Source organism: Hetaerina americana, unplaced genomic scaffold (assembly GCF_022747635.1).
Source record: "Hetaerina americana unplaced genomic scaffold, ioHetAmer1.1.p SCAF_6, whole genome shotgun sequence".
Taxonomy (NCBI): Eukaryota; Metazoa; Arthropoda; class Insecta; order Odonata; family Calopterygidae; genus Hetaerina; species Hetaerina americana.
Genome location: NW_027287205.1, coordinates 17,742,878 through 17,768,607, shown reverse-complemented (window position 1 = coordinate 17,768,607; position 25,730 = coordinate 17,742,878). Strand labels below are relative to the sequence as shown.

At 37.8% G+C, this 25,730-nt stretch overlaps 1 protein-coding gene across 1 annotated transcript in view; it reads right to left on the bottom strand.

Moving 5' to 3' along the window:
- The window catches only part of Vps45 (vacuolar protein sorting 45), a 36,996-nt gene extending 12,434 nt beyond the window's left edge, over window positions 1-24,562 (bottom strand). Inside the window, exons 1-8 of the mRNA XM_071593488.1 lie at window positions 24,409-24,562; window positions 24,184-24,298; window positions 23,917-24,112; window positions 12,941-13,090; window positions 9,996-10,132; window positions 7,305-7,415; window positions 6,067-6,201; window positions 4,303-4,443 (exon numbers count right to left, since the gene is read on the bottom strand). Of these exons, the coding sequence (XP_071449589.1) occupies window positions 4,303-4,443; window positions 6,067-6,201; window positions 7,305-7,415; window positions 9,996-10,132; window positions 12,941-13,090; window positions 23,917-24,112; window positions 24,184-24,276 (963 nt within the window). The 5' untranslated portion in view covers window positions 24,277-24,298; window positions 24,409-24,562. The remainder of the gene's footprint in view (window positions 1-4,302; window positions 4,444-6,066; window positions 6,202-7,304; window positions 7,416-9,995; window positions 10,133-12,940; window positions 13,091-23,916; window positions 24,113-24,183; window positions 24,299-24,408) is intronic.
- Window positions 24,563-25,730: the final 1,168 nt, after the last annotated feature.

Sequence of the window (25,730 nt, the reverse complement as noted above, 5' to 3'; positions counted from 1 at the left end):
CCTTATATTGTCAGCTCAATTAGACTCTTCTTGAGTATGATGCCTATGCCTGCAATCTTCAAGTCGTCCCCTGAATATATCATCCTGTGTCCGTCACTCCATAAGTCATCGGGCCCAGCCAACTTGATCTCACTCACTCTCAGGATGTCTACCCCAGGCCACCCACCTTCATCCAAGCATTTATCAACTTCCAACACATTTCTAATGACCTTGATTTCCATATTCCTACCCAGCACTGGTCCACATTGACTGATGCTCCCATCCCAAAAATCCCCACCCAGAGATCCGATCGGGGGCTCCAAATATTTTCTAGATCATCTGATATTTTCGAAGAAATGGCATCCTCCCACAACAATGTGGCAAAAAGTTATATCATAAACTTGCATGGTCAACTTACCTTGAGTGTTTTAACAGACAGTTAACATGGTATAATAATTTTAAAGGCCAAAATGGGACCTCAAGAAGTTGTATTTTAAAATGTGTTTATCAAAAATCCAGATATTTTTAAGTACAATAATTGTAGTCCCTTGAAGTTTGAAATACTATGGTTTTACTGTGTATCAGAATTCCACAGTAAGTGCTAAGTCTGATTATCCAAAGCATTTTTTTTTATTTTCCATTCTAAACAGAAATTAACATAATTATATCAGAGCAGAACAGACTTTGGTTTGACTCACTGGTGAGCACAGCCTGGAGCTTAAAGGTATACTTGATTTTCACATTAAAAATCAATTCCATATGCATTGGAACATCGCTTAACGGGCACCTCGCACAGCCAATGAATCGCATGAGCAAAATTATTGGTCCCGAAAACGACTCACTTAAAGAGCAACTTTATGCCTAATGAGTGATAAGGAGATGGGGATTCCAAATTCATTGCAAGACTACCACTGCAGTTTGTCTCTAGCACTCGAGCCACTAGCATCTTAGCATCACAGGTGTAAACATATTTTTCCAAATTTGTGTTCAAACATACTATTATTGATTTTTTGTGCAAAGTTCAATAATATTTTTTGAATAGTTTTAAAAATTACCCCGAAGAAAATTCCATAAGAAGTAAGCCATAATAAAATTAAAACAAAAATGAAAAGTAAAACCATTAAAAATTGGGAACAAGGTGTGAGCATGACTGTTCTAATACGCACATTGACAATCAGTCGAAATCAACGATTGACCTTTTCTTCAAGAATACAAGGTCTGTCCAATAAATACACAAACCGAGGCCATAAAAACTTTATTTAGCAAAATTTGGCCAACATCGATTAAGTCCCCTTCAAAGTACCCTCCATTCGTTGCCATGCCCTTATTCCATCTTCTTTTTTACAGTTTAAAGCACCCATAGAATCAAAATAATTAGTTTATCATTTATGATGAACACCTTATTCCTTATTTACTATAAAGCCCTCTGCCAACAATTGTTTTTTCCGATGCTTCAAAATTTTTTAAAACTGTGACACAGCATTATCACAGAATACATTTCTAGTAGATGGTATGACCCATGGTATGAAGCAACAGTTCTTCATGACCTACACATCACATTAAACCTGCTCTCCGGGGCTTTACACTCAATTGAAGGTTCATGGAGTTTCTGAATTTGAAGCAGGCAAGGGTCTAAGTTTCAAACTGTCACTTGCATTTGCACAAAATAGCAGCATGAGACAGCCTTTTGTTGGCACAGATAACCCTCAGAATCTACGAGCTTCTTGAAGTGACTGATGAAGTTCTCTTCTGCCTTTGAGTCAGTGATTACCTTTTCACCATGCCTCACAACACCATGGATGAAAGTTTTTCTCCTAAACTTCTCGAACCATGCACGACTTCCCTAAATACTTCTTCGGCAATTGATGGTCCTGGCATATTCAGTGATGATACATATCAGCAAAAATTACTATCACCTTCTCACAAATGATATTCTCGTTTATAGCATTGCCCTGAATTTCTTTTCGTTTATCCATATTAGAAGCAAGCTTCCAAGATCATTGAGATTACGTAATCTTAGCGTCAATTTTGTTTTCACACCCTTTGAAGTACAGGAATATACCTCGTTAATTTTGTCCTTCTTCCTAAGATTAGTGCAAATCACTGATTTAGACTGATTGCACTTGAATGCTAGGTCAGCCATGCTCACACCTTGTTCTCACTTTTTCATGATTTTATTTTTCATTTCTACAATTACTTTTATTCTCTTACGGCTGTCTTCTTACAGTTTTTCTTTGGAGACATTTTTAAAACTATGCACAAAATATTATTAAACTTTGCACAAAAAAATAACAAATAATGTGTCAGAGCCGTGGGGGTAGATAACATTCCCGTGGAACTTTTAAAATGCTTAGGAAAATGTGGGAGGAAGAGGCTATATGGGCTGATCCATAGTATTTATGAGGAGGGAATCTGGCCGGAAGACTTTGTGAGATCAGTTTTAGTACCTATTCCGAAAAAGGTAAAGGCCACGTCATGTGAGGACTATAGGACAATTAGTTTGATATCCCACGCAGCTAAAGTTGTTCTCAGGATCATAAACAAAAGGATGGAGAGTAGGGCAAATGATTACTTAGGGGATGATCAGTTTGGGTTTAGGAAGGGGAGAGATACGCGTGATGCCATTGCAGTAATGAGATTATTAATCGAGAGGAATATAGAACACAACCAGGAGGTATTTGGCTGTTTCGTAGATTTCGAAAAAGCATTTGATAGAGTGAATTGGGAAAAACTAATGAGTATATTGCAGAAAATAGGAATAGATTGGAGGGAAAGGAGGCTAATCCACAACATGTACATGTCTCAGACTGCATCAGGTGCGGGTGGGAAACGGGGAGTCAGGATGGGCAGTGTTAGGAAGGGGTGTAAGGCAGGGTTGCCCATTATCACCGTTGCTATTCAACCTGTATGCAGAGGAAATGATCAAAGAGGCATGGGAAGAACTCGAGGTAGGAATGAAAGGGGGCAGGGAATTCGTAAAATCAGTTAGGTTTGCTGATGACCAAGCTTTAGTTTGTCAGTCAGCCAAGGAGCTGCAAGCATTGCTGAGTGAATTGGAAATTCAGTGCGACAGGTATGGGATGAGAATCAATATTAATAAAACAAAGGTTATGCGATTTTCTAGAAAGAAAAAGGCCAAGCTTAACATTAAAATAGGAGGGCAAAAACTAGAGCAGGTAGAACAGTTTACGTATCTCGGTAGTGTTTTGGACCAACACGGTCAAAGTAGTAGGGACGTAAGGAGAAGAATTGCACTAGGCAAAGAGGCTTTCACTAGGAGAAGGGAGTTGATGACAGGGACTTTGAGTAAGGATGTTAAGAAAAGACTCGTAAAAACTTTGATATGGAGCATAGCTATGTACGGTGCGGAAACGTGGTCATTGAAGCAGGAGGATAGACGTAGATTGGAGGCTTTTGAAATATGGGTGTGGAGAAGAATGGAGAAGGTGAAATGGACAGAGAAGAAAACAAATGAGGAAGTACTTGGTATGGTGGGCGAAGAGAGGGGTTTGTTGGGAGCAATCCTATGGAGGCAGGAAAAGTGGATGAAGGGGGTGTTGACCAGCAGTGGGATGTTGAAGACTGTGATAGAGGGTAGAATGTTGGGCAAAAGAGGAAAGGGAAGGAACATGATAGGGATGTTGGACGGGATGAAGGGAGGAAGAAAATACTCAGAGATGAAGAGGGACCTGATATAGAGTAGGATGATGGATTTTGTGTTTTGTTAGGAGTAATAAAATATTTGTTTGGTAGTTGTGTCCATCCAAAAACCTACCTTAACCGGTAGATTACCAAAAAAAAATGTGTCAGAACACAAATGTGAAGAATGTGTGACCGACCACTGGTGACAGTAAGATGCCAGTAGAACAAGTGATAAAGACAATCTGAAATAACAGTTGGTCAATCACTCCAGGAATTTCCCTCTCCTCATCACTCATTATGCAAAAAGTCGCTCATTTAGTGAGTTATTTTTGGGCACAACAGTTTGGCTTGTTATGTGAATTACTCGCTGTGTGGGGTGCTCATTTAGCAAGGTTCCACTGTACCTGAAATTACTTGATGGGAATATCCTTAAATGCTATCATCAAAATGTTGTCAAGAGTAATCTGCACTCATTACTTTGACCGTCCACATACTTGAACCTTCATTCTCACACCAATTTTTTTCATGCTAGTCACACCAATCCTAGGTCACACCAATGGACTCAGAACTTAGATTTTCATACATCAAGTGCTTTCTCTTTCTAAGCCGTGCATAAGTTGAAGTGCTCAATTCCATTCCATTCCTCAAACTCTAATGGGTTAAAAATTCTCCCCATATTACCTTAAACTGTGGGTAGTTCTCAACAAAATTCTTCAAGTCTGCAATGCTCTCCAGTTTTTGGTGGTGCTGTGCCTTTGCCTGGAATTTGTTCATCAACTCCTTGACTGTCTGGCCGATCTCTCCAAAGTTCTGATACTGATTCTGGGAAAGGAAGGAATATATTGGGTGATGCTGAGCCATTTAACAGGAGCAAGATGCAGCAGAAGTACAATCTGGTCTCAGATAAATGCTAATATTATAGAGTGCCACTGCATCTCATGCAAGAGAAAAAGTGCTAACCTGACTGGATCTTATAATAACAAAAATAAATTTATTTGTCCCATGATCAAGTTGTTACAAGCCTGCTACACTTGATATAAGACACATCAGATTACAGTCACCAGATAGAGCCGATTGGCAGCATTGAAAACACATCATAAACCATATCAGGTATTATTTAGAAATTCAGCAATAGCATAAAACATGTTACATTTTAACTACCTCAGTAAATTAACTTTGAATGCAGTCACACTTTGAAGAGTCTTGAGCTTAGATGGTAGCTTGTTATATAAATTTCGACCAACACTCGCAATCCTTGTCCGTACATATGAAATCTGCAGCTGATCATTTATGAACAAGACCATGAAAAATGTCCACAAACTGGGCAGTACACCCAGTTTTTTAAAAGGAGGACTGCAGAGAGCATCATGTTTAGAAAAGGTCATCAGCCGAATGGCTCTTTTTTGGACTCTGAACATACTCAAGGCCAAAAAAAGATAATAGGCTAGGTGAGAGTATAATTCCTCAAAGCATAGTGCTATAAGATCATCTACTGAAACAGTGGATCTAATGGGCCTTATTATGAAGCAGGCTGAGCTTAGCTTACTAACTTAAATGTAAATGTGCACATCCCACAAGATCTGAAAATTGATATTGAAATCCCAAAATTGTGTACTTTGTACCTGTGGGATCACCTTGCCATCAACTTCAATAGAAAGTACTCGTACTTTGCCCACTTTATTTTTATTAGCAAAGTATATCAGCAAAGGCGTTTCTATATTCTGATCAAGAAAATTGTTATGACACCAGTAAGTAGGGTGTGACTAACATGTTTACACTTTTTTGTCAAATCCTCAAAAGTAGGTGATGTAAAAATAATATTGGTATCATCTACATTTAACAAGGGGATAGCACCATTTATCTCTTGAAAACTATTCCCAGGGTCATTTATATATGAAAGAAAGCGGGCAGGCCCGAGAACAAACCCTTGAGGAACACCTCGAGTCGGGACCTTACCCAGAGAAACAATTAGCACCATTTACTGAGATAACCACATGTTGTAATCTGTCAAATGGGTAGGATTCAATCCAAGCCATGCCATGCCAAGGTATGCCATGAACCTGTTGAGTTTGGAGTTGAGTTGAACCTGTTGAGTTTTTTGAGTAGTTGGTGGTCAATACAGCCAAAAGCTTTTGTGAAATTAAAGAACATTTCAGCAACTTTCATTTTTTTATCTAGAACATTTATAATTTAACCATTTACAATTCTTGTACATTATAACTCTGTAGAGCTTCTGCAGCACTTTATGTGAATTAAGCTCAGCGTTTTACCAGCCTTCTAGATAGTGATAATTATTCCCAGTTTAAAGGCAAAATTAGAGCACATTTTTAATTCTTGCAGTGCTTCAAGTTGCTAGATACCCTATAGATAAATACTCTAATACAATGTGGAACCAATGATAGAAACATTACAAAATGTAATAACTGACAAAAAGTGTCCACTCACATCTCTGTAAAATTCATCTTGTTCGGCAGACAGCACCACTTCTTGCAGTTCCTTGGAGATGCCTGGCACATCTGACAGATTGACTCGGTTGTTATTGATGGTCAAGAGCTCATGCACCATTGCCTGATAGGTCCACTGCAGGAGGGGATGAGGAGAAAAGAAGACATGCCATGAATGAGATAGCTACATTTTTGAAATGCCTTCCACCTCATGAACACCACAGTAATTGGCCTACACACAGCACCTTCCCTATCTTAATGAATGATTATGAATACTCAAATGAAATAACTGAGTCCAGAGCAATCAGTTGAGTACAGAATCAAATCATCCTCTCCAGGAAAAAAAATACATCTTGGATATTTCCCTGAATGAGGCTATAATATGAAAACTCAGAAGCCCAACTTCTGCACAGTTACCACAATTCCCACAACACTGCACATGTAGTCACATGGAGAAAAAAATCTTTTACTCTGAGATGACTTCCTGCCAAAAGGTCAAAACAAATGCTAACATGAATATATACATCCCTTCCAAATATTAAGTTTTTTGAACAATTTACCTGATGTTTCTGTGATATGCGGTAGCAAAACATTCCCCTGTGTTGAAATTCAAAGTAAAATGAAAGTACTTTTGTCACACCCATGCAGCATTTGAACCACAGAAAAACAAGTGTAGTGGGTGGCAGCTGCTTGGGAATTTGTCCCTTTAATGGACCTTGGTGACACATGCTCCCAAAATGCAGTTTTGCACATCACAAGGTGTCATTTGGGTGCAACGTGGTGGACTCCTTCTTTAAAGAATGTGTTGCGCATTGGATGTCAAAAATAGTGTGAAAATGATTTTATAATTAAAAAAAAGTGGAAAAAACAGTGACAGAAAAAGTGAGCAATTTATGCAAAGGCAATTAACATTTTCTCACACTGCTTAATATTCTTCAAGCCCTTAACAAACTATACAGTCGAGAAGTGATCAGTGTAATTACTTTAATGAACCTGGGTATCATTGTAACAAGTAAAGGTTACAAAATTAGGGTGCCTATATTTAAACGCATTTAAATAAAAATATGTGCAAAAATATCTTCAAAGTAAAGTCCCACACAGTCTAGAAATTGTTTTTTTTTAAGCATGCATAAAATTTTGAAATTTATGTAAGAAAAAAGATACTGAGCTGCTAGGGGAATTCTTACTGGAATTGTACACAACAAATCTAAACACAGACAACACAGTCCTGGTACATACCTGGTTAAGAAGAGGTGTGATGGGGTCCTCTCTTCGATCAACTATTAGCAACAGAGCAGGCACATCTGAGGAGCGAAAGTCAAACAGCTTGTCCTCCTTGATGGTCATGTCCTTTGGTTGAAAACCACCCCAGGAATCAGATAAAAGCAAAATAAATATTAAGGAATGGGCATTTTCTGCATGGGATGTCTGTGCATGGTGTTGTCTGTCTGGGTGCATGTGCGGGCATGTGGGGTAAGGGTGCAAATGTGGTATCGCATGATAGAGGTGCACAAATGGGTGAGCTAGAGAGATAGGCTACACCAGCCAGTGCCTCTTCCTATTCTAAAAATGCCGGAACAATTGAAACTAAGGTCTGGGCTCGAGAGGCGAGAGCTGTCATTTCATAAACTAAATTGTATACAGCATGTGTGACATTCAATTGTATCAGTAAGGAATTATAATTATGGGGGAGGGGCAGTTTCTTCCCCTTCATGCCTTCTGCACTTCTTCAAGATGATCGGGCTGACCCAGAATATATCACACAGCTTGGGTAATGGCCTAGACACATCACCTCGGCTTGAACTACGCAATGACCCTATGCAATGTATGAAAGCCACCCACACACCCATTTGAAGGGCTCAGAAGACAAGGGAGGACTTTGGGCAATTCCATGAAAAGAGTCCAAGCGGAGTGATTTTCTACTTACTACATCTTTGATGCAATGAGGGTTGTGCCTCATGAATACCTACCTTAAGGCCAGACAGCCAATACAGAGTATTACCTGGGGATTATGACACGCTTAAGAGAGAGAATCAGGTGAAAATGGCCCAAACTTTGGATGAACGGCATGTTGGTTTTTCACCAGGACAACATTGGTCATTTGTCCGGCTCATTTGTCTCTCAGAACTCATGAGTTTTTAGCCAAAAACAAGACGCCTGTGTTCCCCACCCAACCAACTCACCAGACTTGGCCCCATGTAACTTTTTCCTGTTCCCCAACTATAAACCCCGCTCACAGGAAAAAGTAGTACGAGGGTCATCCGGAAAGTAGTACCCGTTCGTGCCGCATGAAGTGCTGACGACGCGAGTAGCCGCTGGACGAGGTCAGATAGCTTCAGTGGCTTGTCTGCCTTCTCTGAGCCAAGTTGCGTGACGCTAGCATTGCCTGTGTTGTTTCTGTGATTGTTTACAATGTTTAAAAAAATTGAGAACGCCGCCAGTTGTGAAGTGAGGGCAGTGATTAAATTCCTCAATGCAAGAAACGTTCGCCCATGTGATATTCATCGCCAATTAAAGGAGGTGTATGGAGACAATGTAATGGACGAGTCGTCTGTTCGGCGGTGGTGTCGCAACTTCAACATGGGGAGGGGGAACACACGACGATGAGCGTTCGGAGAGACCGTCTGTCATTACAGACCAACTGGTGAGCTCAGTTGACGAATTCGTGAGGAACGATCGGCGCGTCACAATTGATGACATCTGTGAGCATTTTCCCAATGTTTCTCGAACAATTGTTCATGAAATTGTTAAACACCATCTGCATTATGCAAAAATTTGTGCAAGATGGGTCCCTCGCGTATCTCAATGAGCTGGCGGCGAAGGACTATGCAGCAGGAATACAGAAACTTGTCACACGTTATGACAAATGCCTTAATTTGCTTGTACATTATGTTGAGAAGTAGTTTAAAGTATCCTCTTTCAAATAAAATTTTTTATGTTTGTTAATATTTACTTTTGTGTCTTTATTTCACGAACGGGTACTACTTTCCGGATGACCCTCGTACTTTTAGGGGAGGCAACTGACAGCTTAGGTCATTTGCACCATTAGGGATGGACAGGAAAGGATGAAGCGTGGAGAGAAACCAGATATCAGCATTAGTCTACTCTTAACAAATGGCACAGTTCAAAGGCTCATTCAAATTGCTCTCTACAATGCACCTCAAATAAGGATCAGGATACCACTGAAAAATTTCTGCCTAAACCTAGCTATCAAAGGGAAATGTTTTGCCAGCATTAGAGAGATGGAGAAAAATTTTAGAAGCTTTTGAGCGTTCTGGAAGAAGCATTTTAGAACTGTTTCAAAAAGTGGAAACACCATTGGGATTAGAGTAAATGCTGCGGAGGAGACTACTTTTAAGGGAACCCTGACCAATAATGTGTAATGGAAGTATTTTTTATAGTAATAAAATAGTTAGGGAACAGACCTCACATAAATATTTGGGATTCTAAGCATGAGGACCAAGTTCTTAGAGCAGAACTAGATAGAAAATTTGCCAGGGTCATTGAAGATCATTAACAATAAACAGAAAGCATTGCACTAAAGAATAAAATTTCCTGGTTTTGGAGACACATGATACAAAGATCAAATGCATTACTTAAACCATTGAAATTAAATATGAACCATTTAGGTTTAATGTTGACATTAAAGAGTAAATTATCATTTCATAATTTATTACATTGGTAGAAGGGAATTACAACAAGAAGCTGAGGGAAACTGACCATGGGGCAAACCAATACACCCTAGGAATCATTTCTTCCATTCCTACAATTTATGTTCACAATAATGGAAAATAATACAAGTAGCAGCACAAATTATCTGAAGATAAAATGATACCTAATTACAAAACTCATCCATTCAATTAATCCAGTGCCCTAACACTCCCTGCCATACTCTCTAGTGATGGTCTGTGTGTATTTCTAGATGCTCACCTTAATCTTTTCCGCAAGTCTCCTTGTCATTTCAGATGAGCTCTGGTAACGGATCACAGGACACTTCTTCAAAGAAAGGAGAACGGATGAAATGCCTTGGGTTGCCCTCTGCAGGTGGCTCATGTTCCACATCTGACCTATAAGGAGTATTTGAAGAAGGAAGCCACAAATAATTGATGAGTGCATGAGAACACATGTGCGCACAGTGAAGGCTGAAATTCACACTCACGGTGGACGAACTAAAGAAAAATCTGGGATAGTAAAACTGAGTTCATAGGAAGAGGGGAACATTTAGAATTTTATTTTTATAATTCAAATATTTTGCAGGCTCAAAAGAAAAGAATCAACAATAACACCACTAAATCATTTATCAAAAATGGCTGTATTAACATTAAAAAAACTGCCTTAACACTTTAAACCTTAAAGTTACTTCCTCACAAAACTTAAAAGAATATGTGAAAAACAATGTTCCAATGTATTACATGACCTTTCTCCCTTATTTTCTAATTGGAAATATAAATATTTATTTCCTTAACCTCTTCCTACCATCTGCATCAACTTCTTGAAGAATTTTCAGATTTTGTTAATTTTCTTTTCATTACCTCTCAATCGTTGTAAAGAAATATTAATGTGACTTAATGTGATGAAGAAAAATAAGTCAACAGCTATTTTTATTTCAAGTAAATTTGTTAGAAAAACTTTCTTTGCTAATATTATTCATCAGCAATTCTGAGACACATATGCCTTGTTTCATTGATTACCATCATATAACTGATTTAAATACATGGCTATCATTATTAGCATTCTACTCTTGAAGTTAGGTTTTGAATTGAGACAGACTGAACATTGCTACATTTTGTAGCATTGTCTAACAAGACACATCCTGGCACCCCAGCCTACATTTAACTGCTCTTGAATTCCATATACTTCCTTCCTCCCTTCATTCCATCCAACATTGCCTTATGGAATTTCCACTTTATCCTCGCTTGCCCAACATCCTATAACACAATCTCCAGCATTCCATTGCCAATAAATATGCTCTGCATCCACCTTTCCTGCCCCCTTTGGAACTCTGCCAACAATCTTTTCTCCTCATATGCCATACCTAGCACTTCCTCATTTGTTCGGCCCACTTCACCTTTTTCTCCATGCCCACATTTTAAAAGCCTCCAATCTATGCCTATCATCTTGCTTCAATGACCACATTTCCGTGCCATACAAAACCACACTCCATATAAAAGTTTTCAATAATCTTTTCTTAACACCCTTACTCAACAACATCTTGGTCATCAATGAAACCTTCTTTGTCTAATGCAATTCTTCATCCTATGTCCCCACCACTTTGAATATTTCAATCGAAAACATTTCCAAGTTAGGTCACCTGTTCCACCTGCTCTAGTTTATGACCTATTTTAATGTTCAACTTAACCTTCCTCTTTCCCTAAAACTTCATAACTTTTGTTTTATTCACATTGATTCTTATCCCATTCCTATCAAACTGATTATTTAGTGCTCAGTAATTACTGTATCCCCTTCACGGACTGACTCAACACCAATATTTAAGAGGAGAAATTTAGTATTAAAGTAGTTCTTACTTATGCTATGGTGGGCATGTTTCTGGTGACATGCCATATTTTTCTTCATCTATTGTTTTGCTTGGCTGTTTACCAGTTGTTATAGACTTTACCATGTTAACCCAATTTTAGTGAATGCATGGATCACATTATATGGGATTCAATAAAGTGCTTTCATTCTGGTTGTTTCCATGAGACATTCATATCCTTGAATATGTGGGTCATTCAATAAGTCCTTGGACAAAATATAAAATCATTAATTTTGGTATTTTTTTCAATATAATCTCCTGTTAGATTGATTTACCTTACCATTAGTCAAACTTTTTTAAGCCGTCCAAAGGTACAATTTTGGAAGGTCCTCAAAATAGGTACCTGGGTTAAGACATGACCTCTTCGTATGACCTGGATCATTTTTTGCTGAGCCATTTTTTCAAGTTTGGAAATTTAAAAAATTCTCTGGGGGCCAAATCTCATGAATACCAGTGGATGCTGTAATGATATGAACTTCAATTCCATAATTTTCACCATCAAAATTGCACAGGTGTGCACCCATGCATCGTTTTGATGGAAGAAGACTTTTTCTCTATTTCTTTGTACAACCCATGCAATAATGACCCATAAAATTCTCCATTTTTTGTCTTTTTTTCAAGTGATTGATATAGATGATCCTGCGTGAATTCCAAAAAACTGTAGTCATCCCCTCGATGGCCATTTTTACCTACTTATCCTTCTTTGGAGGCCAATCAACTTTAGAAACTCACTTTAGAGACTGTTCATTTGTCTTTTGATAGTACATATCCGTGTTTCATTCACGGTTATGTGTTGACGCCAAAACTCATCAGGATTTCAATGGAAAAGTGCAAAACTAGCTCCAAATTAGTAGATGTGCCAACTTCATCCAACTCGGGTTCGGTTTCTTATGCTGTTAAGGTTTTTAAATATTGTAGATGTGTTCAATCCTTGCACAAAACTCTACTTCAATTTTTCTAAATAAAAAAAGTTTGACGCTTTAACCAACTATGAAAATGAAGGCTGTTATGTAGCTGAAGCTTGTGCATCAGTCTATTGAGAGAAGATGCTTACCTAAATTCAACGTTTTTTGACACTACAAGCACCATCTCTTGGATTTTCTCAGGAGTTATTGAATGACCCACATACTTTTTTATCTTATGCTCACAATTTACATTTACCCCATGGATAAATGCAAATTGCTACACCATCACTGGGTAAAAATTACAAATATATGGTGTAAAAATAAGTTTGTATCCAGTTGCACTAAAATTATACTGGAAATTGATCTATTATTATTTTTACTCTGAAACTAATTATTACAAGAATTAATACTCCAAACAATTGAGAGAGCAATCATACCTTGGGCAGAGCCAAGGATGTTCAATGAGAACAGATGAGGACTGACAGCAATGTAATCCCCATAAAACTCCTGAACATCCCGAACAACCTCCAGCTCATCCGACTCAGCCAATGTCTTGATGTCAGCCTTAGCAATAATGTTGCTGAAATCTGAAACAATTGAGTCAATGTCAACCAATTTAATGTGCACAACATTACCAAAAGGCCAAAAAAATCAATCCAAAGATGTCATTTACCAAGATCAATACACAAATTAAACAGTGCCACATTCTGTCTCTAACTCCTTCATGCTTCCACTTTACGAAATACATGAGCTCACCATCAATATAATTTCATGCGAACTGCAATTCCAACAGTCTTTAACCAGAAACAGCTCATGTGCAAAAAGTGTTGACTTAAATGGGGAGACCACAAGAATTACCACATATTCCTCAGTTTAAAAGGTGCAAATTTAATTGATTCACATACCCAGAAGTTCAGTAAGCAGTGCTAGGGCTTACTTTGTGCCTTCAAATGTGAATTAAGGCTCAATCTGTCACAAGAGTAAGGTATGGTAAAAAAATGGGATTGCTGAGTTTATTTTCTTTCTTAGATTAATCTTGATTGGCCCATCATTGGGAATAAAGGTAGGAATAAAGGAGTTTATCAAGAGCAATCACTAAATGAGGTCAGTTATTTATATATATTTGTAGAATATTCGTTCCATGAATAGAATATACAAGATGAATTTTAAGTAAGCACCATTTTGAAATTTGGCTGCTGCCGAGTTGCGGTCAGCATTTGCCACATGTGTACCTACATCTGTAAGGAAGCTACAGATGCTATTTCGAAAACATTTGACCGCATTTAAGTTTGCTGGAGAGTATTTACAATGCCTCCACGGATTGAGAATCCTGCTGACTGTGAAATACTACATGGTCACTTGCAATATCAATGGCTCTAAAAATATGCCATTCTAGTTGCAAAGAAAGATATTTATTCTTACCGAGTATACATGAAACTCAAAGGGGCAGACAACATAAGGATGGTAATATCATAGCTCAACGTTTGGTTTACATAATACTCTTGGATTGATCCTGTATACATGTCGCAGGCCAGTTTCCAACGTATGTTTGAATAGACGGGAGATACTGGAGGCCAACATTTCCTCCAATTCGATTTTAAGGACACAAAAGAGGGATACATAACAGGACTGTAATTACTGGCATCAAATTAATCACCAGACTTAAAGATTTCGGTGACCTGACTTTCTCAAATTCTAGCAAGATGGGAAAATGCCAGTGACAGATTGAAGAGGAGAGAAAGCATAAGTGAAATAGATGATGAAAAGTTCCAGGGCAACGTTCAGGTTTTATGTTATCCAGGTGACTTCATTAATTTATGGACTGTTTACAAAATTCAAAACCTCTTGAGCAAGAATTTCAATGGAATGCCAAGTTGACTGATAGAGGGTGGCTCAGGACATAGTTAATGTCACTAATTGGGTTTAATTACTTAAGAAAATTACTTAGTAAACAGATTAGCTGATGACTTTTGGTCAAATGAGTAAATATCACCGGAGCAAATTCGTTTGGGAAGGTGGTCAGGGCCAGACAAGGTTTTGACATAGTTACATAAATGTTTTATATTTTAGTTAATTGAGATTTTTACTGAGTAAATGTGATCCCGAGGGAACTTCTCGGCTAAGCATTAACACTGAGATCTTAGACTAGAGTTCAAGACCAATATATCAGGGGATTGAGATGGTGCGGGGGCTAACGTACTGGCTTCCCACCCAGAGGGCCCAGGTTCAAATCCCGGCGGTGTTGAATATTTTTCAGTGGTATCCCGATCCCTACTTGAGGTGCTTTGTGGAGGGCACTTTGAGGGAGTACTTCGTCCGTCGGATGGGACGTTAAGCTGCAGACCCCTTGGTGCCTTTTGCTAAGAGTAGACTAATGCTGACACTGGGTTTCTGTCCACCCTTCATCCTTTCCTGTCCATCCCTAATGGCACAAATAACCTCAGCTGTCGGTTGCCTCCCCTCAAAACTACTACTACTGAAATATCACTTGGGTCAGAAACAACATTGAACTCAACAGTAAAAGTACATTGTAAAGGTGGATGATGACAATCGGCATTGATCAGTGGTATATCACATTCAATAGATTGCCAATTGACATAAGAAAGAAAAAGATCCTAAACACTTCCGTTCACCTTAGCAAATTGCCCTGAGACAAAAACAAAGAATTGAGTGACTCATTCACAACATAACATGTTGATGAATGCCTAGCTGCGAGAACAACTAAATCAAGGAATGATGAAATGTAGTCAGATTGTAATCACTAAAAATTAATATAATAGAGGCAAAGTACTGCTGCAGGTTCTACATAAACACAACCAAGAATAAGTTTTCTGGAGATAAAGGGTCACATAACAAAGATATGTAGTAATATAATATTTTTTTGCCCAATGACTATACATATCATGTAGGAGTCGTCAAGTAGAAAGAAAAGTTCGATGTTTGATACTACTCTCAACAAAGGGAATGAAGAATAGAATGGAATTATTTAAGTCCAGCAATACATAATATCATTACCACCGAGAGCTTTGTGGTGAATCCCTTCCCTATAGCAGATTGCATTAGGTTGAATCCCAACAATGAATCACAATTTTGAGGCAGGAGCCATGTCTCAGCACGGAAAATTATGTAAGGAAAAAAATGCTCATTCAGTCCCAAATCAATAAGTCTGGTCCAAGATCTCTCATATTTTGATTCGAGGCAGAATAAGTAGACAATGTTGCCAAAATTAATAATTTCTTGAGAATGAACCCTGACAATTTTTGGACTTCTGCTTACTTTCAGAATTATTATGATATCACCTTACCTTGTCTTTTCCATTCCTCTAACTTATTGTAGGGCATATTGAGGTAAGCTCTCTGTTATTTTGTTTTATCAGAAAAAACATGGTAGGTGGTATTGCTAGATATATCACAAATAATAAATTCCATAGGCTGTAGAATTCCAGTGGCTAAGGAATCTAAAACCACTTTAATGGGATGGATATTTCCAGGTGTTAATTTGCTCTAACAGAACATTCACAATTCTGCCAGGCACATAAATGTCAAAAGAAAATGCAATAGCAATAATGACTCCTTGTCACAAACAACAGTCTCAATATGATCACCTGAAGCTGGTTTGCTCACATTCAGTGATAAAACATTGCTACAGTGCAAATTCAATTTATCACTCAACCATTCCTGAATTCGAAGGTATTCTTAGGATATGCTACTCTTCATTCACTAAGGCTCTTCAATCAGCTTTCATCATCATGATTGGATCAAGTGTTTCTTGAATGAGAGCAAAGTTCTCAGCAACAATTGCACTCACAACAGCATGGAAATCTTTCACAGTATCAGAAGAACTAGGAGGGTTATCTTTGCAACATGACTTAGTAGTGAAACATTAATATCTTCTTGCCTCAATCCTATGAATCTGTAAATATCCATCATGTGGTAGACCACAATTACTTGCTAATTGGCAGCGAGCACATGTCACATTCCACCTCCTTTCCATGGAGTACATTATGGCAAACATTACAGCACTTGCACCAAGACAAATAAATTGTCATGTGATGGCTGTAGAATGTAATGTAATGCTTAAGAAAACTTATATTCTCAGGAGAATGGCAAAGAGCAAAAAGTCAGTTTGGTACACAAAAAGGGAGCCACAATTAGGTAAATGTTTTTATAATACACCAAAATACTATTTACCTAATACGGGCTTTGTGAATTGAAAAAATCTATTAATATTAAACTGACTTGATATTTTGTGGTAAAAGTTAACTGGAATGGAAAATGGGAAAATCAACTGTCCAGATATATCAATTTTGAAATTATATTATTTTATAACTAATCAATTCATGCACCAGTATAATGTATCCACAGGCAGTGGACTTGGGGTAATAGAACTAGTTATAACTACAAACAATAATAATGGATTATAAAAATTTTAAGGATTAAAATGGTTAAGTTAGCAATATATTATTATGCCACCAAAGCAGTCTTCATTTTTCACGATAAGTAGACATATTAGGTATCAAAAGGCTATTATTCTAATAGATTTTAGTGAAAACTTTATCTTTTTTATTAATTAATACTTGAAATTAATAAAATTATTATTCAAGATGATGCAAAAGGTTACATTGTACTAACACATTGTTTTCTAATCTTTGCATTACTTACTCTTGAGTCGATTGCATTTAAACGACCTCACCTCAGTGCTTTTGGATAGATGACCTCAGCCATGATATAGTCTTTGTACATGAAGTACAGTAAAATCTGATTAACCAATAAAAATGAACTCTCTCAGTATCAAAGAAGCATAATATTTTACTGGAAGATGAGTAGGTCAGTAAAAGAGCTGCAAATCTTTAGCAAACCCATGTTTTCATTACAGCGATTTTGTAATGTTTCTTAAGAACACAAGTTCAGAGATTGGTACAGGGATTAACAAATCTAGACTGCTTCAAGCCAATCTGCGATGAGCAGATGAAAGTACCAAGTGAGACTGGCTGCATTTGTGTCCTGGTACGACAGGCCATTAGAGAAGATGAAACGCAAACATCTCAAGGGCTTCAAGTGACACTTGAAGCCATGTTTGACTAAACACTGCCCAATGAAGGACATAAACAAGGTGACTACAACAGTAGATTGGGCCAAGCACTGAAAGAGAAGATGCTCTTTTCTTACAGTCTTCGCAGTGAATGTACGTTCCAAACAGTCGGCATAAAAGCTCCACACGATAAATAATGACTTTCAATAAGGATTGATTGGTAAACTATTATGCCGATAAAATTAAGACAATAACTGCAGCAAATAATGAAATTTATCTTAGCGCTGAATTTGGTGATGCCTCTGCCAAATTCAAAAAGAATGCCTATAAAACTCCATTGTTGCACATATACTTGTACAACCAAGGTTAATTATGTGCCAAGTTTACCAATTAATTATTCATCTATGAGTAAGATGGTCAATAATGACTTGAATGCAGTTGTTTTTTTCAAAAACAGGGTGCCTAATATATCTTCAGCAAATCTGAAGAATAATTGGAGAGGAGGTGGAAACTGCTTGGAATGCAAATGGAATCCACCAGTTGGATTTGAATAAAACAGGCTGCAATGCTGTCACAGATGGGATATCAAGTGAATTTGTCTCAGGTCGACTCCCATGAAATATGGCACAGATGGCCTGGGCATCTTAAGAGGTCAAGTATGAAACAACTAAAAAAAGGCATGCCACTGGTATCAATTTTGTAAGTTTACAGGAGAGTAGGTGTAACATGTTTGAAGAGTAACCTAGCAAGGAAGCCACTCAAGACACTACGGAAATAAGCAAAGGACAAACGAGACTTAATCCGCTCAAACTTATATAGCTCAATGCAAGATACATCCCATTCTAGGGCAAGGTACCTGTTTACCCTTACACATGATTATTCACAGAAGATTTTTGGTTATTTCTCTTAAAACTAAAAATAAAACACTACAGTAATTCTGTTATTTTAAGGAATTTGCTGAGGCTTCAGAAGGAATGAAAATTAAGTGCATCAAACCAATAATTGCACAAATTATACAAATAAAAGTTTTGGGCATTTATAGCAAGAAGTGGAATATAACAGCAGACAATTGTTCCGAGTAGTCCAGAGCATAGAATGGTGTGGCTGAGAAGAGGAACAGAAAAAATATGGGGAAAGAATTCTGTATGCTACAGGATGTTTCTGGGAAGAAGCTGCGAAAACTGCCATCTGCCTAAAAAATTGATCATTCATTAAAGCAGCTAGAGTTCCTTCCCATTCATGATGTTTGACTTCTATCAAAGTATCCTTGTAAGTATGCGGTACATCAGTCTTCGTATGGTCATTGAATGAGTCGGTTATCGGTAATAAATCTGGTCTAAACAATTACTGCATAAAGAAGTTTTCTCGGGTCTTCCACCGGGTCAGGGGTTTCATATTGGCAGACGTTTTGATGACAGACTCGTGCATCGTCCTCAGGGTAGATGATTGCCACTCCTCATTTGGCCATCTTATATACATGAGCCCACCAGTCAGGTGACTCGTGATTGGTCCATGGTGGATAAGCCTCCTGATTGGTCGCCATGGCTATGTACTGTGTTCCTTCCTTTTCTAACTTTCATCAGCACCTGTTTCCATGCGTTGCTAAGGGAATAGCCGGTGTCCCTATTGAAATTACGTCTCGCCATTCTTATTTCAATTGCTTCTTTAATTATTCAGTCCTAGTAACCACCAGCATGGGCATGTAACTTTGTCCCATCGAAGTTAATGGAATGATCCATCCTGATGCTGTGATCAACAATGGCTGATTTCTCCAACTGCCCCAGCCATAGGTGTCTTCGGTGTTCTTTCAATCTGGTCTCAATGGTCTCTCCAGTGTAGACACCACCGCAGGCCTTGGTAAATGTCTGGGGTCTTTAGGCCGATTGGGTCCTTAGCTCTGACAAGAAAATACGCTGGGAAAGCACCAGAAATTACTTCATATTTTCAACAAATCCCCATACAATGTCATTTGAAGACTAAAAAGTGAATTTAATGAGAGCCAGTCTTCAACACCCTGTATTTAATCGAGTCAAACACTGCAGTGAAATGTGTGAGTTTCTGTCTACTGGAAGCTTCTATGAGAGTATTGATCATAGTCCTTCTTTGTAACAATGGATATTAAAATACAGTGTAAAACTTAATATTATTATTTATTAACGTTTATCTACTGGTTAAGGTAAGTTTTGAAAGGGCACAAGTGACAATTTCCTTGCCTCTCCTAACAAAACACAACTGATAATCCAACACTACACTAAGCCCTTCTTCAATTTTGAATCCTTTCATCATTCCTCCTTTTATCCAACATCCATAAACTATTCCCTACCCTTCCTTGTTTGCCAAATGGCCTCCCCTTTATCTCAGTTTTTGACATCCCATTGCCAAACTAGTGCTCTGCATTCATCTTTCCTGCCTCCTTTGGATTTCTCCCAACAATCCCTTCTTCTACCCAACAGTGCCCAGTACCACCTTATTTGTTTTCCTTTCAGTCCACTGAACCTTCTCCATCCTTCTCCACACCCACATTTTAAAAGCCTCCAATTCTTCTTCAATGGCCATGTTTCTGTGAAGTACAAAACTATGCTCCATATTTTCATTATCCTTTTCTTTACATGCTTAATCTAAGCCTGTGATCGATTCTCTCCTCCTTGTAAAAGCTTCTTTGCAAAATGCATTTTCTCCAAATTGTTAAAATAGAATGGAAAAAAACTAGATCAAATAAAACTTTAGTGTTGCTTTTTTTCCCGTAGAAAAAATGATTTCCCCATAGAAAAACTAAAACAACTTAATTCTACTTCAATTAACCATTGATAAACTACTTTATTTTTCAAAGGGTATTAGCATATTTATTTTTTCTAGGGTCCGTCATAACTTTTTTCCTGGAACTATTGCTTATACAATAAGTATCATTAGCTGCATTACTGTAGATTAAAGCCACCATAGCCCAGCACATGCAGTCAAATAAAAATTGCATTTCTGAATTTTTCACACAAATTCATTCATTGCTACATTAAGAAAAATGAAAGATTTCTGGGATTTTAAATCAATATCTTATGACAAGAAAATTTTCAGAATTTTTCATTCAATAAGGTTCAGTAATGGATGAAATACAAAATTTGCTGCAGCTGCAATTTCCAGTGGCTACAGAGTTGAACCCAAAATACAAATGATCATTATTCAGATATTATCCCTTGCGGAAGGCTAAAATTTTGAAGAGCGTATCTTCAAAAAGATCCATTGAGAATTCCATTAGATTCCAAGTCAAGTGGTGTCATCACTTTGTTGAAGTGATAAGCAGTCTCAAATGACACAAGTTAACTGAAGTAACAATGTACAAGTATATTGAATTAAAAGGAATGGTTACTCTGGCCGTATGAATATAATTGTAAGAATCAACCCCCGCCATACTCTTTAAGTGGGCAATGGATATAGAGAGGGAAATTGGAGAGGAAAATTAAATAAATAAAAATAAATTAAAAAATAAAATGATAGAGAGGGTTGGAACAGAACAAATGATTAAACCACAATAGCTCTGGCTAAGGTGTACTAAATAGCATTGATCCTTGCTAGTCTTAAGCACTCACACATCCAGGGCTTGCGAGAGATTTCTCCATATGCCAGCGAGGGATTTTTGTTACTTTGGGGGAAGGGGGTGAGGGCAGGAAGAAAGTTTTATGGTCGAAGAAGTACAATGTAAGCCTAATCATTAATGTTGATTTTTTAAGAGGGTTAAATCTGGTGTTTTGCAAAGGAAAATAAGGATTATAAGATTAGGGCATGGTTCATGAGTTTTTTAAAATTTTTCAAATCAATGTTGTGTTAGTGTTGATATTTATGTTCCTAGTCTGTAGCAAGCCATGTGTTCTTTAAATCGTGTAAGAATATTTCTATATGTTGGTCTAATGTACGATTGGTCACATTCGGGACAACTCATCTCGTATACGCCTGATTTTTGGAGTGAATCAATGGGATCTTTTGGGTTTCCTAAAGTTTTGAGTTAGTAGTTATGACGAATATAGGGGTCTCCTTATCAAAGCACCTTACCCTCCTTAGCAAAACACCAGAATTACCCCACTCAAAAAAATCACCATTAATGGCTAGGTTTACATTTGACCATAATCCAAAAAATGGCTTTCCATCCCCCCTTCCCCCCAAAATAACAAAAATCCCCAGCATGACCATTCCCCACACCCTCCCCTTCCACCTGACATTTCCCAACGAATCCTCCCCTCCTACTTATTTTCGTTACAATACACACAGTATATATTAGACCACACACAAGACGGCATCATTCCTTCTCTGAAGAGGACTGCTTGGCAGTTGAAACACTGCGTCAGCTTCTGGGCACCTCCCTTACCTTTCCCCAAGTGCGAGTCACAGGACTAACGTCGGAAGACATCCCACGGTATACCTGTTTAGGTGTGTGAGATTTGCAAGGTTTAAGGCATTTACGTATACCCAAGCAGATGAGCGATTGGCAGGCCACTGGTGCAGGGAGAAATCTCCCACAAGCCCTGGGTGTGAGTGCTGGAGACGAGGAGGCAAGGATCAATGCTATTTAGTACACCTAAGCTAGAGTGCACGTGATTAATTTGCATTTATTTTATTATGTGTGATTGGTGCGAAGAAATCTCTTGCAACGCCTGGATTTGTGAGTTCTTAAGACTAGCAAGAATCAATGCTGTTTAGTACACCTTAGCCAGAGCTGTTTTGGTTTAACCGTTTGTTCTGTTCCAAAGCCCCTCTATAATTTAATTTTTTAATTAATTTTTATGTATTTCTTTTTCCTCTCTAATTTCTCTCACTATATCCTTTGCCCACTATAAGAGTACAGCTGGGGTTGATTCTTCCCATAATACCAGTAGATTCTTTCTCACCAATTTATTACTTTCACTGGCAGTCTACCTTTAAGGTAGGTATTGGATGGACACAGAATGAACATCACTACAATACTAAGCTTGGGCTGACAAAAGATGCCCTCACACCACAATCTACAGTCAACTGTTCTTGAATCCGGCAAACTTCCCTCCTCCCTCAATTTTATCCAACATACCTATAATATGCAACTGGCAAAACAGCATTATGATTTCCTTGAATTACTTGGTCACAGGCTACTATATTACATCATAGAAAAATATATAAAATATGAGCTCATGCATTCCGTATGGAAGAAAGCAATCAAAATAACTGTATTTGCAATGAGACCATTCAAATGTGTCATGGATTATAATAATTTCTAGTATTCTTACATGGATATTTATGATAACGTTTTTGAAAGATATAGGAAACACATTGCGGGCATTGAAGCTCGCTAAGAAAAAGGGACTTCTCTCATTCACACTATGCACATAATATAGCATTGATTATTTAAGTTTTTTTTCCTTGACTTTATCATAACTTCAAACGTTAATCAACCATCGCACATCCTAGTATACTGCTCAGTTGTAGTTCACTTCAGTTAAATTTCCTGCCATTCTTACACTTGGTGTCTTTCATTTGATCATCAATCAATTTGGTGTCTCGTCAATCGTGTAACAAATTACAAATATGCTTGAACCCCACATTTGTCATTAATTGGTTTTGGATTCTCAGCATGAAAATTATTGCAATGTTGATGGCCAAATTTATTATTGAAACTTTGTTCATTAATTAAAGACTATCATTAATTATACGAATCCTGCGGGGGATCGAGATGGTGCGGGGGCTAACGTACTGGCTTCCCACCCTGAGGGCGCAGGTTCAAATCCCTGAGGTGTTGAATATTTTTCAGAGGTATCTCGATCCCTACTTGCATGAGGTGCTTTGTGGAGGGGCACTTTGAGTGAGCACGCCGTCCGTCGGATGGGACGTTAAACTGCGGACCCCGTGGCGCCTTTCGTATAGAGTAGGCTAATGCCGACGCCGGGTTTCTCTCAACCCTTCATCCTATCCTGTCCATCCCCTATGGCGCAAATGACCTTAGCTGTCGGTCGCCTCCCCTAAAAACTACTACTACTACGAGTCCTAAACCACCCACCACATATTTCATATTGTTCTAGGATTTGTTATAATCGCTAAATATCTCTCTATTAACATTCCTAACTCACATTCCCATTACAAATGTTCACCTAACAATCATTTAAAAATTACAAAATGCGTTTATTTTCATATTACGACGTTACTTGCAGTCGACGACTTTGAAGGTGATAACATCCAATTTAATAAAAGCAACAAATAATGGCAATGGAATTCAATGTACATAAAGACCCAGCAGCACACAATAACAAAATTCGGTATCCAGAAAAAAATAATTCAAATTAAATTAAAAACTTCAACACAAGAATGTATGCTCACAAATACTTCTCATCCCTTTTGACATTTACAACACTATACATTTAATACTCACATATGTAATAAGAACCATATTTAGGGTACTTCAATTCCATGGAGAGATGAGCCACATTCTCTTTCGTCGGTCTCAGGAAAGCTATGCATTTAAGGTATTTCATGACCTCCTGCCTATTGGAATCGATTCTTTCGAACAAGTAAACTTCTTTCTGGAGTATTTCAGACTGTCCGTAAACCATGCTAACTATACTAGTCTGAAATGTAAAACATGATCATGAAATAAATTTCTAATCACCTACTTCAACACCAAAAGATGAATTCCTACAGTATCTTTATCCATCAGAAGTGCCTTCATTCCTGGGCCACTTTCCTCCGTCATTTTTGTAATATATAACTTGACAGCCGCAACGACATCCATTTTGTCGGCTAAAGTCAATATACTTCAGTCGAATTGACCATAAAAGGAAATTGCATGAATCAGAAGCTAACAAGATTACTAGTGTTTTATCACTGGACCTCGCATTTTACTTTTAAATCTAAAACGACATACTCTTGTCATTGAAAACCTTTTACAGCAACGGTAGTTATGCACATAGACAATACGATAACGTCAATCAGTTCGAAATACTTGAGATTCTTAAAATCATTTCAATACATCAACCGATGTACATTGAATAAGTTCGCCCCCTTCCCCTTTTCACGGTTTATGTTTCTCAATTGGTCATACTCTACAGTAGCTTTAGATTTCGAGATAATGAAGCACAATGCAATACATTCCAGCGACATCAACTTTTGCTACGTAAAAAATCCGCTGGTAACGCTAGCTGTCAAGACACCAATGACCCCGAAAAGGATATCTTTTATCGTTTCTTTTGGAAACGAATTAAATTACCAAAGAGAGAACCCTGTGTTTATTGCAAATGGACTGGAAAATCCACCGTCGCAGTGGAACTTTATGATGATAAAATTGTATTTCTCGATGGTAGTAAGGAAGAGAAAGATCAGATAGATAGAAGAACTATGAGGCAGCCGGTTCAAATAACAAATGAAATATTTGGGCGAGACGCGATATTTTGGGTATGAGGATACGCAAACAGAATGCTATACTTCTGTTTAATCGATAGAAGGTAAATAATTCTTTTTCTAAATATGATATGCCCGAATGCTCAATTTCTAAATATGACATGCCCAATTAGGATACCAACGGAGTTGAAAAAACAACTTTCGAAAGTTTCTGAGAAACATTGCGTGCATTGCATAGTCGGCACCAATGTCAGTTTTTCCATTTCAGCAATCGGTTGGAAAACTATACCGTTTAAGATTGTCATTTTGCCAATTGACATATAGTGAAAGAGCTAAGTAAATGCAGTATACTGGAAAACTCATTTGTATATTGTATTTAAGAAAACTTGATAAAATGTCGAATTGGTGGATGTTAATTGGGTTGGTGGAATTAATGCATCCAAATTTGCAGGGGCTACTATTTCCCAGGAGAGTGAAATAGACGACCGTTGCCTAGGCCAGCAGCAAGTCGGAGTCCAGACGCATTGAGGGCAATTCGGGCTATTCAAATGATCACCAAAAAGTATTTAAATTCGGTTGAAAAATTTAGTGCGTTTTAAGTATAGCACCAAACAATAATAATAAGTTCTGAACGTGGAAAATGTTGGAGAGAAAAGGAAATTGATAAACATGGAAAGGAACAAAAGCGTTACAAAGCGACTTTGTTGTACTTGGCACAGCCAGTGAGATATGATGGAAAGCACTCAGGATGGTAACAAGATGCAACAACTTCATACTCATGAATGTACTTAAAATTAAGAAAAAATAATTTAAATAAAATTAAGGTCGAAAAATTTATGGTGTTTGTTT